Source organism: Gadus chalcogrammus, chromosome 22 (assembly GCF_026213295.1).
Source record: "Gadus chalcogrammus isolate NIFS_2021 chromosome 22, NIFS_Gcha_1.0, whole genome shotgun sequence".
Lineage (NCBI taxonomy): Eukaryota > Metazoa > Chordata > Actinopteri > Gadiformes > Gadidae > Gadus > Gadus chalcogrammus.
Window position 1 is genome coordinate 8061217 of NC_079433.1, and position 14297 is coordinate 8075513.

General features: G+C 51.6%; 1 protein-coding gene across 4 annotated transcripts in view; it reads right to left on the reverse strand.

Moving 5' to 3' along the window:
* Nucleotides 1–2475: 2475 nt before the first annotated feature.
* Nucleotides 2476–14297, reverse strand: part of LOC130375555 (phosphatase and actin regulator 4A-like) — a 30615-nt gene continuing 18793 nt past the window's right edge. For 3 of the 4 annotated variants that reach the window (XM_056582545.1, XM_056582544.1, XM_056582543.1), the window contains 10 exons: nucleotides 12240–12629; nucleotides 10304–10435; nucleotides 8747–9248; nucleotides 7283–7518; nucleotides 6594–6741; nucleotides 5500–5555; nucleotides 4288–4349; nucleotides 3865–4002; nucleotides 2821–2897; nucleotides 2476–2538 (listed from right to left, as the gene is read on the reverse strand). In XM_056582545.1, coding sequence (XP_056438520.1) covers nucleotides 2523–2538; nucleotides 2821–2897; nucleotides 3865–4002; nucleotides 4288–4349; nucleotides 5500–5555; nucleotides 6594–6741; nucleotides 7283–7518; nucleotides 8747–9248; nucleotides 10304–10435; nucleotides 12240–12629 — 1757 coding nt within the window. In that variant the 3' untranslated portion in view covers nucleotides 2476–2522. The remainder of the gene's footprint in view (nucleotides 2539–2820; nucleotides 2898–3864; nucleotides 4003–4287; nucleotides 4350–5499; nucleotides 5556–6593; nucleotides 6742–7282; nucleotides 7519–8746; nucleotides 9249–10303; nucleotides 10436–12239; nucleotides 12630–14297) is intronic. The other variant, XM_056582546.1, reaches the window with a different exon arrangement.

The window sequence follows — 14297 nt, forward strand, 5'->3', positions numbered from 1 at the left end:
GAATCATTGGCCGTTTTCACCAACCATCCTCGGAGTGAATCGAGCCCGTGTACTCTCAAAATGCGTAACTGGATTATAAAAACGTGAAAGATAACACACACCTAATTATAAAGAATGGATTCCAACCTTCAACGACAACGCACTATGTCTGCTCATTATGGCTCACCAATTAATTTAGTGATTATACTAGTTTTATTGACAGACTAGACAATGAATCGATCTTGCAGGTATATCTAGGCCTACATCATCACGGACGGTTAGTGATTCATGTTTGTCAAACTTCTCATAAGGATGACTATACAAAACTGTTCAGAGAGGGAAAAAAGGAACTGTTATGGCAAACCACTTAATTTCCCCAAAGCAAATTAATGCAATTTTGGATTCAGCTCATCCTTTATACAGGCCTTTCCTTCCAACCAATTATTGTATGCAGCCCGCCTCTTGTCTAATGCAACTCATTATTTTTTTTTTATAGAAATGGAAAAAGCCACTTTAAGGCTTTTGTTAAAACCAAAAACCTTGAACATTTCTCCAGTGGATTGTTGTCCAAGAGCTCTGGAAATGCCGAGGTTGCTTTTGAAGGTGGAGATGACATGAGGGAAAAGTCCTAAAAAACAAGACGTTTAATCTAACAACCTGCCCTCATCTGGTCATGTCAAAGCCACATGTTAAAGGAAGTGAAACAGTTCAATAACCCGGAAAATCTATATACCAAGCCCATATGGAGTCTGGAATGGATGCAATCGTCCACTATAAGCAGATAAATGGGATAATTTGATTAAAGAAAAACAGGGTTAGATATAGTATGGTTTTATTATCCAACCCTTATTATGAATAATAACAAGAAGGTTAATAATGAGAATCCCGCGTTCAGGTCAAGATCAAAAAACCCTTTTTTGTTTAATTTTGTGAGAAATATTAATTTATACAGTGGGCTGCAAATTATCATTCAATGTTTAAAAGATCTCTGCATAGTGTAAAAAGGAGAAAAAAAAATTGCATATTTCAAAATAATCTCTGTGGGTCAGTGTAGTCAGTCTACGTAGTTAACAGCATTGTGAAACACTTTCAGACAGTTTGCCAAATTGACATACAATAAAGGTTGCTAAGCTCTACATGATTTATCAACACAATTTGCAGCAACTATTGGCCTTAATATACAAAGTACCTTAAAACATCGTTGTCATTATACAAATGTGCATTTTACGCAAACAATTATTAAATTAGAAATATAGAATTATATGACAATGTTTAGTTGCTTTTTCGAGAGTTTATGTTCCAACCTGAAAATTGTAAAAGTTCTATACTTCTTACAGGAAATCAAGTGCCCTATGACAGCTAACCTAGACATATGTGCTGCACCCCAAACCCGCCCACCCAAAAAAATGCATCTTTAGCAAAAAAAAACAGTAAAATGCACACATTAGGATGAGGTGCAAAATCAAACATTGCTGCTTTCTTCACAGAATAGAAACAGTGATTAAAAATAAATTTCAAATAAGAGCCACAACAGGGTTTCATATGCAAAACTCACTGGCTCTGTAGCAAATCAGTTCACATTTTGTCTGGACCTCTTGTATGTTATAAACATTGACTCACGCCCAGAGTTAAGGCTGGCGCCAGTTGGCACCCCATCGCCATCGGATACGACAGCGAAAACATAAACGCACCTGGTCCGACTCCTACGTTTTTAATTAGTTCGACTAAGTACCGCACGTGCCAATTAAAAAAAAGAATAAACTACCACCATCCGTTTTCTGCCAACGGATTTCCTGATCTGGGGTTTAAAAGTGTCTATTTAAAACAACGCATCGTACACAGTGTAAAGTACTGGGAAAGGCCTCGTCCGATTGGCTCTCCTTTGAGAGTAACTACAGTGATTGCGGGAGAGACGTCGCGTCGAGGGGAGGATCTCGCGGCACGCCCGCCGTGGGCCAGACTCGGAATCTGCTCTAGTGTTTCACTCTCGCTACTCTACCGACCAGCGCCCCCCCGGCTCCAGGGGGTAGGGGGGGGGGGGTGCGCCCGGCACCACAGCTGGGAAATTATCCTCTCCGGTGGGCACTTGGGGGGTAACATCTTGTAAGGGGCCGGGCCCGAAACCCATTTCATCTGTGTGTCGCCTGCCCTGCGGCCACACTCCGGCCCGACGCCAGACCCAGTGGGGTACTCCCGGGATGGGGAGAGCCCAAAGGGTCCTCTGCTTCCAGAGGAGCTGGTCCGGGGCAGCATCAGTAGTGGCTCTTCACCTAGAGCCTTTGGGAGCCTCAAAAAAGGTACCCGTCAGCAGTTGGGGACCCAGCGGGGCTTTTTTGGTCTTGGTACATAGTTTTGTTGGGGAGTGTTGCGTGGAGGAAAGGGCTGTGCACGGGGCAGGGTTAAGAACGACGGGGGGGGAGCCAATCTTTCTGTCGGCTGCAGCCGCACATTATTTTCTTCCATCATCCCCCACCTTCTCATCCCCCTCCCCCTCCACCCCCTCCTCCTCCCCCCCACGCAACCAATCCGGTGGAGGTGGACGGTTATGGTCTGTGAAACCTAAAGGAAACGAGAAGGGAAAACGTCACCGACTCTCCTTGGGCCGAAGGAGTAAGTGTGAGTGTGTATACGTGCATGTGTATGCATATGTGTGTGTGTGTGGTAGTGTGTGTGTATATTAATGTGGAAGTGTATGGAAGTATGCGTGTGAGCGTACGGGTGTGTGTGTGAGCATCTGATAATGTATTTATGGGAGCGGTGAAGGGAGCGCTGGAAGCAGCAGGCGGGCCCCCCAGGGAACAGGGCCCTGGGGGGCCGTGAGGAGGGAGGAGGGAGACTGACCGGGTGTAGATGCGGCTCTGCTCGTGCACCTCCATCTCTGAGCTCTTGAACTCGTTCAGCTCCTTGCGGATGGCGGCCTGGATTACCAGGTGGAGAAGAGGAAGCAGCAATACACACACACACACACACACACACACACACACACACACACACACACACACACACACACACACACACACACACACACACACACACACACACACACACACAACACACAACACACACACACACACACACACACACACACACCACCGTTAAGACACGCCTGGTGTTTGCTGAGCTAGGCACGACACCCCCCCCCCCTCCCCACACACAGAGAAAAAGCAACAAGGGGATTGCAAAACAGAATTGTTTTCAAACTACACTACGTTACATGTTTCAGAATACCCCCCCCCCCCCCCCCCCGCTGGGCCTTGGCCACTCGGCTTTGTCAATGGAATAACTGAGACACCAAACATGAGAAAGAGTTATCCCCTAATACCAGGAATACATTGGCTTCTTCCGTCCACTCCTCATACATTCAAAGAATGTTCCTGGCTTCACCGGGCCAGGTAATACACTGCGCGGGGGGGATTCAGAGCTGCCATTCAAAGGCATTCCTGGAATACCTTCCCTGACACCCGATCTGCTTAGAATGTAAATCCTCTCACGAGAAAAAAAAATAAAAAAGACTTTCCACCAAATGGATGGCTTACTATGGCATTGGACCTCTGCAAGTGTGTGTCTGTGTAAGCTTGTGTTGGTGCACAGACTTGTGTGTACGTTTGTGTGTGGGCTGATGCTTCCGTTTGTGTGCTTCTGCTTGTGTGTGTTGATGCTAGTATGTGTGCTGATGCTTTTGTGTTTGTGTGTGTTGATTCTTGGGTCTGGGAGTGTGTGCTTACGCTTTGTGTGCTGATGCCTGTGTGTTACCACCTGTGCGTGTGTGTTACCACCTGTGCGTGTGCGTTGATACGTACGCGTGTGTGTGTGTGTGCGTGTGCTTTGATACGTACGCACGTGCGTGCGTCTCTCGATACTAGTGGGTGCGCTCCATTTGACTACCTTGTCGGCGGGGGTGAGCTTGGTCCAGGGCTTGTCAGCGCGGCGGTCGTAGTCGTGGGCGTGAGTGCACTCCACGTACTCATGGAAGCGCAGGATCTTCCTGGCCTGCAGCTCCGCCACCGTGGGCCGCTGGGACAGCTGGGGGGGGGGGGGGGGGGGGGGGGGGGGGGGGGCACAGGGAGGCTTGTTACAAGCTCTGCAGGGAGCAAGCGTGTGTGTGTGTGTCCGTTTGTTTATGCTTTTCCTATTTTGTTTAACCTTCTTTCCCCAGGCAAGCCAAGGAAATGTTATTAACCATAGCCAGGATGAGTGTGTGTTTTATTTGACATTTATTCCACCATGCAGGTCCTGAAGAAGATTTTGCGTGTGTGTGTATCGGTCTCTCTTTGTGTAAGTGTGCGAGTGTGTGCGTGCCATGCTGACCTTTCTGGTGAGCCGCCGTTTGATCTCGGACCTTTCCATCCGACGATCCGATTCGTTCTTGGCTGAGAGACAAAAAGGAGCAGGGATCGTAAATCAAAGACGCATGGGAGACATGGGAGAGAAAGGACTCGACTCAGGGAGAAGGACAGAGGAAGGGCCGGAGCAGGAAAGGGATACAGGCTTAGAGAGCTCCCGTGACTTTGACTTTCAGGAACATAGAGATGTGACACGAGCCTGCCTTAAATCACCAGCTTGTCTGGAAGAAGGCCCTCCATTGTTCCACACACACACACGTACACCCTGTCCAGGTTTTCAGGGACAACGCACGAGAAGGGCTGTGTTTGGTAAACGTACTTCTTCGGCGTTGGTGTTTTGGATTCTAAAATCGATTCAAAGTCATTCAAAGCTGTTTCTAATTGACAGGAGATAACAACCCAATCAAAGCCAAACGTCCTTCGACAGAATTGTCTGTGATTATTGAAAAGGTTGGATTGTGAGTGAACGCGCTACGAATGCACAACGCTTTTTGTTTCACGCTCAAACGGAAAGTCCTCGTGTCTGCGAGGACAAAGTAGGGGAGTGCAGTTTTTTTGCGTCGAAAAGTTTACCGTTTCTAAAGCGGAGACTTGTATTTCTTTCAACACTCTCTTTGCCATTGGATATGAAAACATTAAGACCGGGCTATTGCCATAGGGGCCCTTCTCAAGAGTGACATTTACCCAGCGACGCCTCACACAAAGCTAAATAACCAATAGACCAAGGCACCGCAGTGGGTCTCAGGAGCGCTTTTGTATCCATTAGTGTGGCCCTGCGGCACAGGGGAGGGGAAATGAAATAGACATATCCACGGGCCAAGGCAAGATCAGCCAGATAAAAAGACGCGCTTTCTGCATGGCCGTCAGCAGAAGGGGAAGATGACCAGCCCCAGTATTCGACCTTGCCGTGCCAGGAATGAGAAAAGGCGTAAAAGAGAAAACACACAAAATAAATAAAAGATGATATGAATAAAAGAAAAGGAGAGGAGAGAGGGGGAGGGAGGGAGAGAGGGGAGAGGCAGGAATGGAAAGAGGAAGGGAGTAAAGGAAGAAGGGGGGAGGAAAGAGGATGGGAGGAGCAAAGGAAGGAAGGAGGGAGGGATGGAAGGGAGGAGAGCGAGGCAGAAGAGAAGCGAGGTAAGACAAAGAGAGGCAGGAAAGGAGAGGATGATCTCACCGGGGAGGATGTTCCTCTGCTCCAGCTCCTCGGCCGAAGGTCTCTGACTCAGGCGCCTGTGTGGACAAAAGGGCAGCACATTAGAGCTCCTCTGCAGACCGTACTCATAATGGGGTCGGTGTGGGGATGGTGGTGGTGTTGGTGGTGGTGGGTGTGGTGTTGATGGTGGTGGTGTGTGGTGTTGGTGGTGGTGGTGGTTGGTGTGGTGTTGATGGTGTGTGGTGTTGATGGTGGTGGTGCGTGGTGTTGATGGTGGTGGTGGTTGGTGTGGTGTTGATGGTGGTGGTGCGTGGTGTTGATGGTGGTGGTGGTTGGTGTGGTGGTGATGGTGGTGGTGGTGTTGATGGTGGTGGTGGTTGGTGTGGTGTTGATGGTGGTGGTCGGTGTGGTGTTGGTGGTGGTGGTCGGTGTGGTGTTGGTGGTGTTGATGGTGGTGGTGTTGATGGTGGTGGTGTTGATGGTGGTGGTGGTGGTGGTGTTGTGTGGTGTTGGTGGTGATGGTGGTGGTGGTGTTGATGGTGGTGGTGTTGATGGCGGTGGTGTTGATGGCGGTGGTGTTGATGGCGGTGGTGTTGATGGCGGTGGTGTTGATGGCGGTGGTGTTGATGGTGGTGGTGTTGGTGGTGGTGGTGGTGTTGATGATGGTGGTGGTGTGTGGTGTTGATGGTGGTGTTGATGGTGGTGGTGTGTGGTGTTGGTGTTGATGGTGGTGGTGTTGATGGTGGTGGTGTGTGGTGTTGGTGTTGATGGTGGTGGTGTTGGTGTGTGGTGTTGATGGTGGTGGTGGTGGACGGTGTGGTGTTGCTGGTGGTGGTGTGTGGTGTTGGTGTTGATAGTGGTGGTGTTGATGGTGGTGGTGATGGTGTGTGGTGGTGTTGATGGTGGTGGTGTTGATGGTGGTGGTGTTGATGGTGGTGGTGTTGATGGTGGTGGTGTTGATGGTGGTGGTGTTGATGGTGGTGGTGTTGATGGTGGTGGTGTTGATGGTGGTGGTGTTGATGGTGGTGGTGTTGATGGTGGTGGGGGTGGTGTTGATGGTGGTGGGGGTGGTGTTGATGGTGGTGGTGTGTGGTGTAGGTGTGTGGTGTTGGTACCGTGTGAGCGCGCTGCTGATCTTGGACCGGAGGGCCAGCCACTGCTCCCGGTTCTGCCAGGCCGTGTCGTCGGGGCCGTCCTGCTGGGCCTCGTGCTCCTGCCTCAGAGCCAGCGTGTCCTTCCTCTTCACGCGGTTTGCCAGCCGACCTGCAGCACAACCTTGTTCAGCACTGGCTCACAGCCTACCGTTTACACACCCTGGGTCCTTTTAGCGAGCAGGTACAGGGGACAGAACCAGGGCTCTCAAACTGCTGACTGCCTGTGGTCACTCTGGAACAGGTCACAGCCAGTTCCAGACACTTGAATGTACTTTCCAGTAGCCAACTCTATATTAATCATGAGTTATTATTTGACGTCTATAAAGGACATAAAAGCCTGCTTTAGTTAAGATTCAACAGAAGTAATTTGAGTGCAATTTGTGAGAAATGCCAAGAGCAATCAGTCAGTGAGTGGAATGCGCGAATGAGAATGTCCGACAGCTCTGCATGAGCCACTTTAAACTCAAGCCTGACTCATTTCGGACCAATCATGGCATCCCACCCCTGATTGGTCTGGCGATTCCGTCTCGCCTGTCAATCAAATGCCCCCCTCTCAATGACGGAGGAATGCAGGGAGGGAGGCTGCGTTTTGAATCGCCACCCCCCTGCTCTACTGCCCACTCTGACCCCCCCCCCCCCCCTCCACTCACTCTGCTGCCCCTCTTCGTCGCTCTCTTCCTCGCTGTCGTCCCGGTAGTTGATTGGCCCGTCCGAGTCCGTCTCCTCCTCGTCCTCCTCGCTGTCGCCCGGCCCGCCCCCCTCGGGGATGGCGCTGACCACCAGCCCCCGCCGGCTGCGTGGCTCCAGCTCCGGCTGGCGGGGGAACCGCGGGGGAGGGTGCAGCTTGGCCAGCTCCTCCTCCATGTCGAAGTCATCGTCCTCTTGCCTGGGGGAGAGAGAGAGGGAGAGAGAAGGGTAGAGGGAGGGAGAGAGAGAAGGAGAGAGAGAAGGGGAGGGAGAGAGAGAAGGGGAGAGAGAGAGAGAAGGGGAGAGAGAGAGAGAAGGGGAGAGAGAGAGAGGTAGAGGGAGAAGGAAGAGGGGAAGGTAGAGAGAAAGAAAGGTAGAGAGCGAAAGAGGAAGGAGAGAGAGGAGGGTTTAGAGAGAAGGCGAGAGAGGAAGGTAGAGAAAAAGAGAGGGAGAGGTGGAAGGAAGAGAGGAAGGGAGAGGTGGAAGGAAGAGAGGGAGGGTAGAGAGAGAAGGAGAGTAGAGAGAGAGAGAGAGAGAGAGAGAGAGAGGGAGGTAGAGAGAGAGAGAGAGGGAGGTAGAGAGGTGTGAGAAGAGTATACTTTTCTCCTGATGCAGGGCAGATATGAATGACACAACCGGTATTTTAATGAGGGTTTTGTATTTGGAGCTCGGCACAAACAAAACACTTCACTATTTAATTGAAACATGCACTCTGAAACTTTTCTAGGGCAGATATTGAACTCCATTAACACCATATTTCAACTAGGAAGTTTGTCCACAATAGAACACGATCCAACGCAAGCCAATCCGTCCAGGGAACAATTTCACCCATTCTCAAAGTGTTAATGACCTCCAAACATATTAACCCAACTCGTTACATCGATAATCACATTGGGGCCATTCAGGGCTAATTAACGATTTAAAAACAATAAATGGAGATACGGTTAGTGACATCGTTAAGAGAGCTTGCCGGGAGAGAGAAGCCCAACACACTCCACAGAGAACAAAACCAAACCCACATCCCGACACGTTAGACTACGGCCATCTGACGCTCTTCTTCCTCACGCTGCAAAAGCCCGATCTCCGTTATCACGATATCTGATAGCGGTCTGAGCGGGCGTGTTTGCTCGGCGTCAACAGAGGTGGGGGGGGGGGGGGGGGGCTTAATGTACGCATTTACTGTATGTTATACGTCCTGAGTGGGCGGCACTTAAACATAGTACTTAGCATGGTGTAGCATCTTATCCTAGCTATCTTGTTGTGTATGGGGAACGGGTTAACCAAGCAATTGCAAGTGCTTTGTATTTATTACTATGAATACCTTTACCGTACCGACAGCAATATATATAGTTTCTCTTCCTTCTGACAGATGTACTCAACGTAGGGCTCTGTGGGTAAAAGCGAGAGCTGAATGAGGTGCTTCTTACAGCCGCAGGGGTTCGATGGTGATGGGCAGGGAGTAGCGCACCGAGCCGCCCTCCTGCAGGACCTCGGGCGGGGACTCAAACAGCTGAGAGTGGGCCCTCTGGGAGCCGTCCGGGTTGGCCTTGACGGGCGAGGGGCTGACCAGCGCCCGCTGGATGCGGATGTGCAGGGGGATGGCCGACGGCGGATTGGCGGGGGGCAGCGTGACGGGGCTGGGCGGGTCAGCCGCCGGCGGCGTCGGCGTCGGCTCGGCGACGGGGAGGACGCGATGCCGGGGCGGGGAGGGGGGCTGGTGGGCCGGCGGCGGGGCGAACGCCTCCGGCGGGGTCTCGGCGGGGCGGATCTCCGGCGGCGTGGCGGCCTCCGGGGGCGGGGGCTCCTGGGGCGGGGCCTCTTGCGTGGAGTGCCGCTTGGTGACGGGGGTCATCCTCTTGGGCGGGGTCGGCGGCGAGCGCTTGGAGGGCGCCGGCACCACGATGACGGCGCCGCCGGACTGAGAGGGCTCTTATGGGGACACACACACACACACACAAAGTCAGCATCCACAAACCATTACGGCCATCGTCGTAGCAGGACAAACAGTTGTTGCACATGACACTAATGATGGGTCGGCTCCTTTGATGTACCAGGGCGTGGGGGGGGGTGGACTACAGTCCACCCCCCCCCCACGCCCTGGTACATCAAAGGAGCCGACCAATCATTAGCGTCATGTGCAACACGCCTGTGTATCCTGCGTCTGCGCCTCGGCAAGAAAAAGTCCATGCGCAGCCCAGGATTGGCAAAGACACAAAACACACACCAGTAAAGCCTTCATTCGGAAGCGTTGGCTGTGCAGCTCATGACATGACAACACGGATGAATCCTCGACACACACAAACACCGAACACCCAAACCCCGAGGGACGGTCCCCATCAATGGCCGTTGGTGTCACCGAGCCGGTGCCGTCACTGTGGGTTTGGGTTTTCGCGATGGAATGAAATTAAGTGCAAAAAAAAAAAAAATGACTTGGTTGAGTGGAGACGGATGACAAGTGATTCAACGACACACTGCCGTTGAATCTGAATTAATGGAGCGACGTGGGAGTTGGCGCCTCAGCCAGAGCCATGCAACTGGGGAATTAAGACTGCAGGCCGAGGAGTTACCTGAATGGTCTGACCGACCCCCCCCCCCCACACACACACACACACACACACACACACACACACACACACACACACACACACACACACACACACACACACACACACACACACACACACACACACACACACACACACACACACACACACACACACACACACACACCTTGGTGTGATGTTAATTCATGCTACGTTTCTTATACACAAGTGGGTTAGTGGTCTTCCAGTGAACCGGCCCAATTAGAGGCCAGCGTCATGACAACGACATCCTACGACGGTGGTGGTGGTGACCGGTGAAGAGGGATGGGGGGTGAGTGATGGTTCTCTCTAACATGCGTTTGTGGGGATTAACCCGCGGCGGTGGTGGCGGGCAGGGTTAACGTGGGACACGACGGCCCCCAGCCGCCGTACTCTGGGTACCTGAGCGGCTCAGCCCCGCCCTGTGGCTCAGGTAGACGGGCAGGGAGAGGTAGAGGCCCGGCTCGCCCCGGCGCTGCCAGCCCGTCCTGTAACAGTGCGGTCGCACCGTGGCGCAGCCCTTCAGTCTGGAGGCTGCCGGCGCAAAGACGACGGCGGCGGCGAGAATGGGGGATGGGAGAGGAGACAACCATGAACCACGTTATATTACTCCTTTGGTGCACCATCGAGGTTCAAGGTTAGCCATGAAGGGGCCTGTAGGAGACATTCAGGACCAAGGCAATAATGGGTGATCGGAGGGGGCTTCCAGTCTGTGTGACATGCCACCTCTCTGTCTGCAGAACACTGTGCACCTGTCGGTGAACACCTGCGGGACCGGTGTAGACACGGCGAGGGGAACAGAATGAAAACAACAACCCTGAGCGCTGACAGGAAGGAAGGAGACTTGGCAACGGCGAACTACGGCCTCAATTGACGGCCTGGGTAACACACACACCACACAAGAGCGAGTGACGTAATCACGGTGCGGGTTTGTTCACGAGAGCTATGACCAACCGGTGCTTTTGGAATGCTAGTGTTGGAACAGCTGTTGAGTGTGAAGGCGGTTGGTAGCAGAGGCGTTGGCTGTAAACAAGGGCGCTACTACGGTGAGGGCAAGCTGGGGCAAGGGACACGGGGCTCCACCTGTAAGACAATCAGGAACCAACGCTCTGCCTTGGGAGTGCCTACGTTGCGCTGAGAGCAAGCTGGTGCCTGCCCGCACTCTCTTGACTCCCTCCCTCCCTCCCTCCCTTATTCGCTCCGTCTCTCTCCGCTGTCCTCGAGAGAGCGATTAGTTGCACACAATGAATCTGCAGACGAAGTGCTATACATAGCGGAAGAGATTGCGTGAGGAGAGATGGGAGAGATGGGCGACCGGGAGAGACGTACCGTCTGTGAGGGGAGTGGTACCGTTATGTGCAGCGAATAAGAAACGGTGAAGTAACCGCCAATAATGGGACCCTATATCATGCGCCTAACTCCACGATGAAAAAACCTAGGAAATAATTCGCAACCTTTGCGATACACAAAAAGGTTATTTCTAAATCAGGCTCGAATGACAAATCAAATTCCAGGGCCGAGGTTTGTGATCTCGTGAAGAATATCACTGATTTCATTGGATGAGCGCTGCTGAAATGAGATTGTGAATGGGTTCCCTTAAATCACATTTGGTCGCGTCAGCGTCTCCCTGGATGGTTACAGCACCCGGTCGTTATTGAAACCAATGGCAGCACCCTAAGCCATTTGAAACATTGGAAACAACTTGCATCATTATTATTTCCTGACGGCGTGTGCTACACACACACACGCCAAAATGATTAATTAGGCACACCCACCTCAGCGTATTACCGTTAAGGATGAATAAAGACAGCCCTCTTTGCATGGATGTTAAAGTTTAAATAGTCATGGGACAGGGAGGAAGGAAGGGAGGTGGGGGGGAGGGGTTTGGCCCGAGGCAGGACAACAAACCTAAACACCCAAGGCTGTGTTATGCGTGAACGGTGGACTCTCCAGTGGCACAGCCTCCGCTCCATCAGTATTCATTTCCATACAATTCATTAACTAGAATGTTTAACCTTCATGTGCAGCACATGCATACGAGGCAGCAGGTAGTGAATTTGTATTCACAGCCTTTTATGCTCAGGGATCCCAGAGGTCCACTCTAAATGTGTACCACTAGGGGGGAAACAGACTACTACAGAAGATTGACAGTACAAGCCAGGAAATACAATTTAGCCCAAAAAAAAAAAAAACACTGGCTTTCACCCCAACGGCTCGCACGGCTTTAATAACAACACAATCAACCACTGTCTTAATCCGAATCAGGACCGGTCTGGCGACAGGAGAGGGATGAGGGAGAGGGAACAGGAATGGCCGCCGGGCGACAGCGGGAACTCACCGTGCAGCGCCGGGTTGCTGTTGCGGTTGCCGGGCTTGGGCGGGGGCACGGGGGGCTGCTTGGCGTGCGGGGGGACGGGCGGCGGCGAGTCGGGGGTGGCGGGGACCAGGCGGGGGGGGTCGTCGCTGATGAGGGACACCGTCCTCGGGGGCTTGGCCACCGCCATGGCCGACGAGGAGGAGGACGAGGAGGAAGAGGAGGAGGACGAAGAGGCGGAGAAAGAGACGGCGGGGGGAGCGGCCGTCCGGGCCGTGGGGAGGGGGGGGCTCTGCTTCTTGGGGGGCAGCAGGGCCTGTTTGGCGGCGGCCTCCCTCAGGGGGTCCCGCGCCGCCTCAGGCTCGCTCACGGGGTTGGACGCCGGAACGGGGGCGAAGCGGACGCCAGCTGACTCTGAGGCAAAGACACGCACACACAACGGGACACACACGGACACACAAATTAGCATGGGTGGGCGGGGGGGGGACATTGCCTCAACAAACAAGGTCTCCACCGTTCCCCAAGGGGCACAGAGTGCTTAATATACAGCAGAGAAACACTGGAAGCCAGGATTACCAGTTACTCAATCTTGAACAATTCTAAGGAGCTTGTAAAGGACCTCTGACCCAGAGGGGACGACCAAACAGGGCCCGGCGGCGATTAATCATTAACACGGGACTAGAGCCAGGTGCCAGGTGCTCCGTCTTACCTGCACGGCCACAGACAGCTGAGGTGAGGATGACTACCAAACCGTTAAAGTAGAGGAAGAAGAAGCAATTCACCTAGGCCGACTAATTGTGTCCCTCGGTTCGTATTCGGGCCTGCCTCCAGAGATGAAACGCTGTTATTTACCACCATAGACAATGTCATTGTAGTCCGCTATGCCTGATTGCAACAGAGTTCCATAAAACATTTTAAGTATTACCAGGAGAGCATTGTTTTATGGATATTGGGGTATTGCATTTATTGCTGAAAACTCCCGACTCTTGAGTTACACGTTTTTAAGGCCACAATAGGATATGCAGATTCAATATTATGAACGAGTGCACGGCAGGGGATTCCGTGTCACCTCACCCTGTCATCGGCATGCACGTCTTCTGGTTTTAATTGGATAACACCACATTATACTGCACGCCTTCTAAACTCAACCATGGCTCACAGTAAAACAAGAATTCTATGTCATTAGATGATTCATGAGAATCATAGATTAGTCATTTTGAAGGCGAAGTACGACGTCTAGCCTGTTGCAAACAACATCCGACAACCGGTTCATATAAAAATCCTCCCAAACCCCATTGGAGGATTATCCCTAAAACTGTACTTATCCACTTTGAACCGTACCATGCCCGTATTGTGTTTCCTGATACCAGCATCGCACTCAACAAACAGTGTGCAGCAGCTCTGAACGAGGTTATCTTTATGGCTGACATAATGCCTTTGAACAGCTGGAGTGCAGCAATTAATTGCTCTGTAGCTGCCTAGCGTTGCATAAATAGTGCAACTATGAGGGAACTAACCCAGAGCTTTCAGCACCTCACACATAGCGGAGGGGTAGGTCTTAATCACCTCGTAAAACAGGTTTAATTTAGATTGGATTGTTTGGGACAATTTCTTCTTGAACTGCTCTTTCATCAAAAAGTGCTAAAAGTAAACAAAACCCATGACCAAAAAGTGGTCTGATTGGTAAAGGGATCTCACTTTTAACAGTAAAAGAGGTGGCTTCAAAGTACCTAGTATGAGTCGTGTTTCACTGAACCAGTGAGTAAACGATAACAGGGTATCTGCAGGTTTCAGCAAGTCAAATTTCTGACTTTTTAATACCTCCTAATACCACCTTGAATGAAATTTAAGACCAAAAACACGCAATGGTGGGGGTTGGCAACAGACGTGAGCCAACTTCGGAAACACACATCTTCCAGTCAACTGTCCTTGAATTTGCACCTACCCATTGTCGCATACTAGCTAGCAAGCACGCAGATAATCGTTTATATATATGCAGCTAGCAAGAAAGAAGCTTCTCTACATGTGCTTCCTGAAAAGTCCCATGAGAAAAATAAAAAAATAAATAGTCCTGCCCCGACA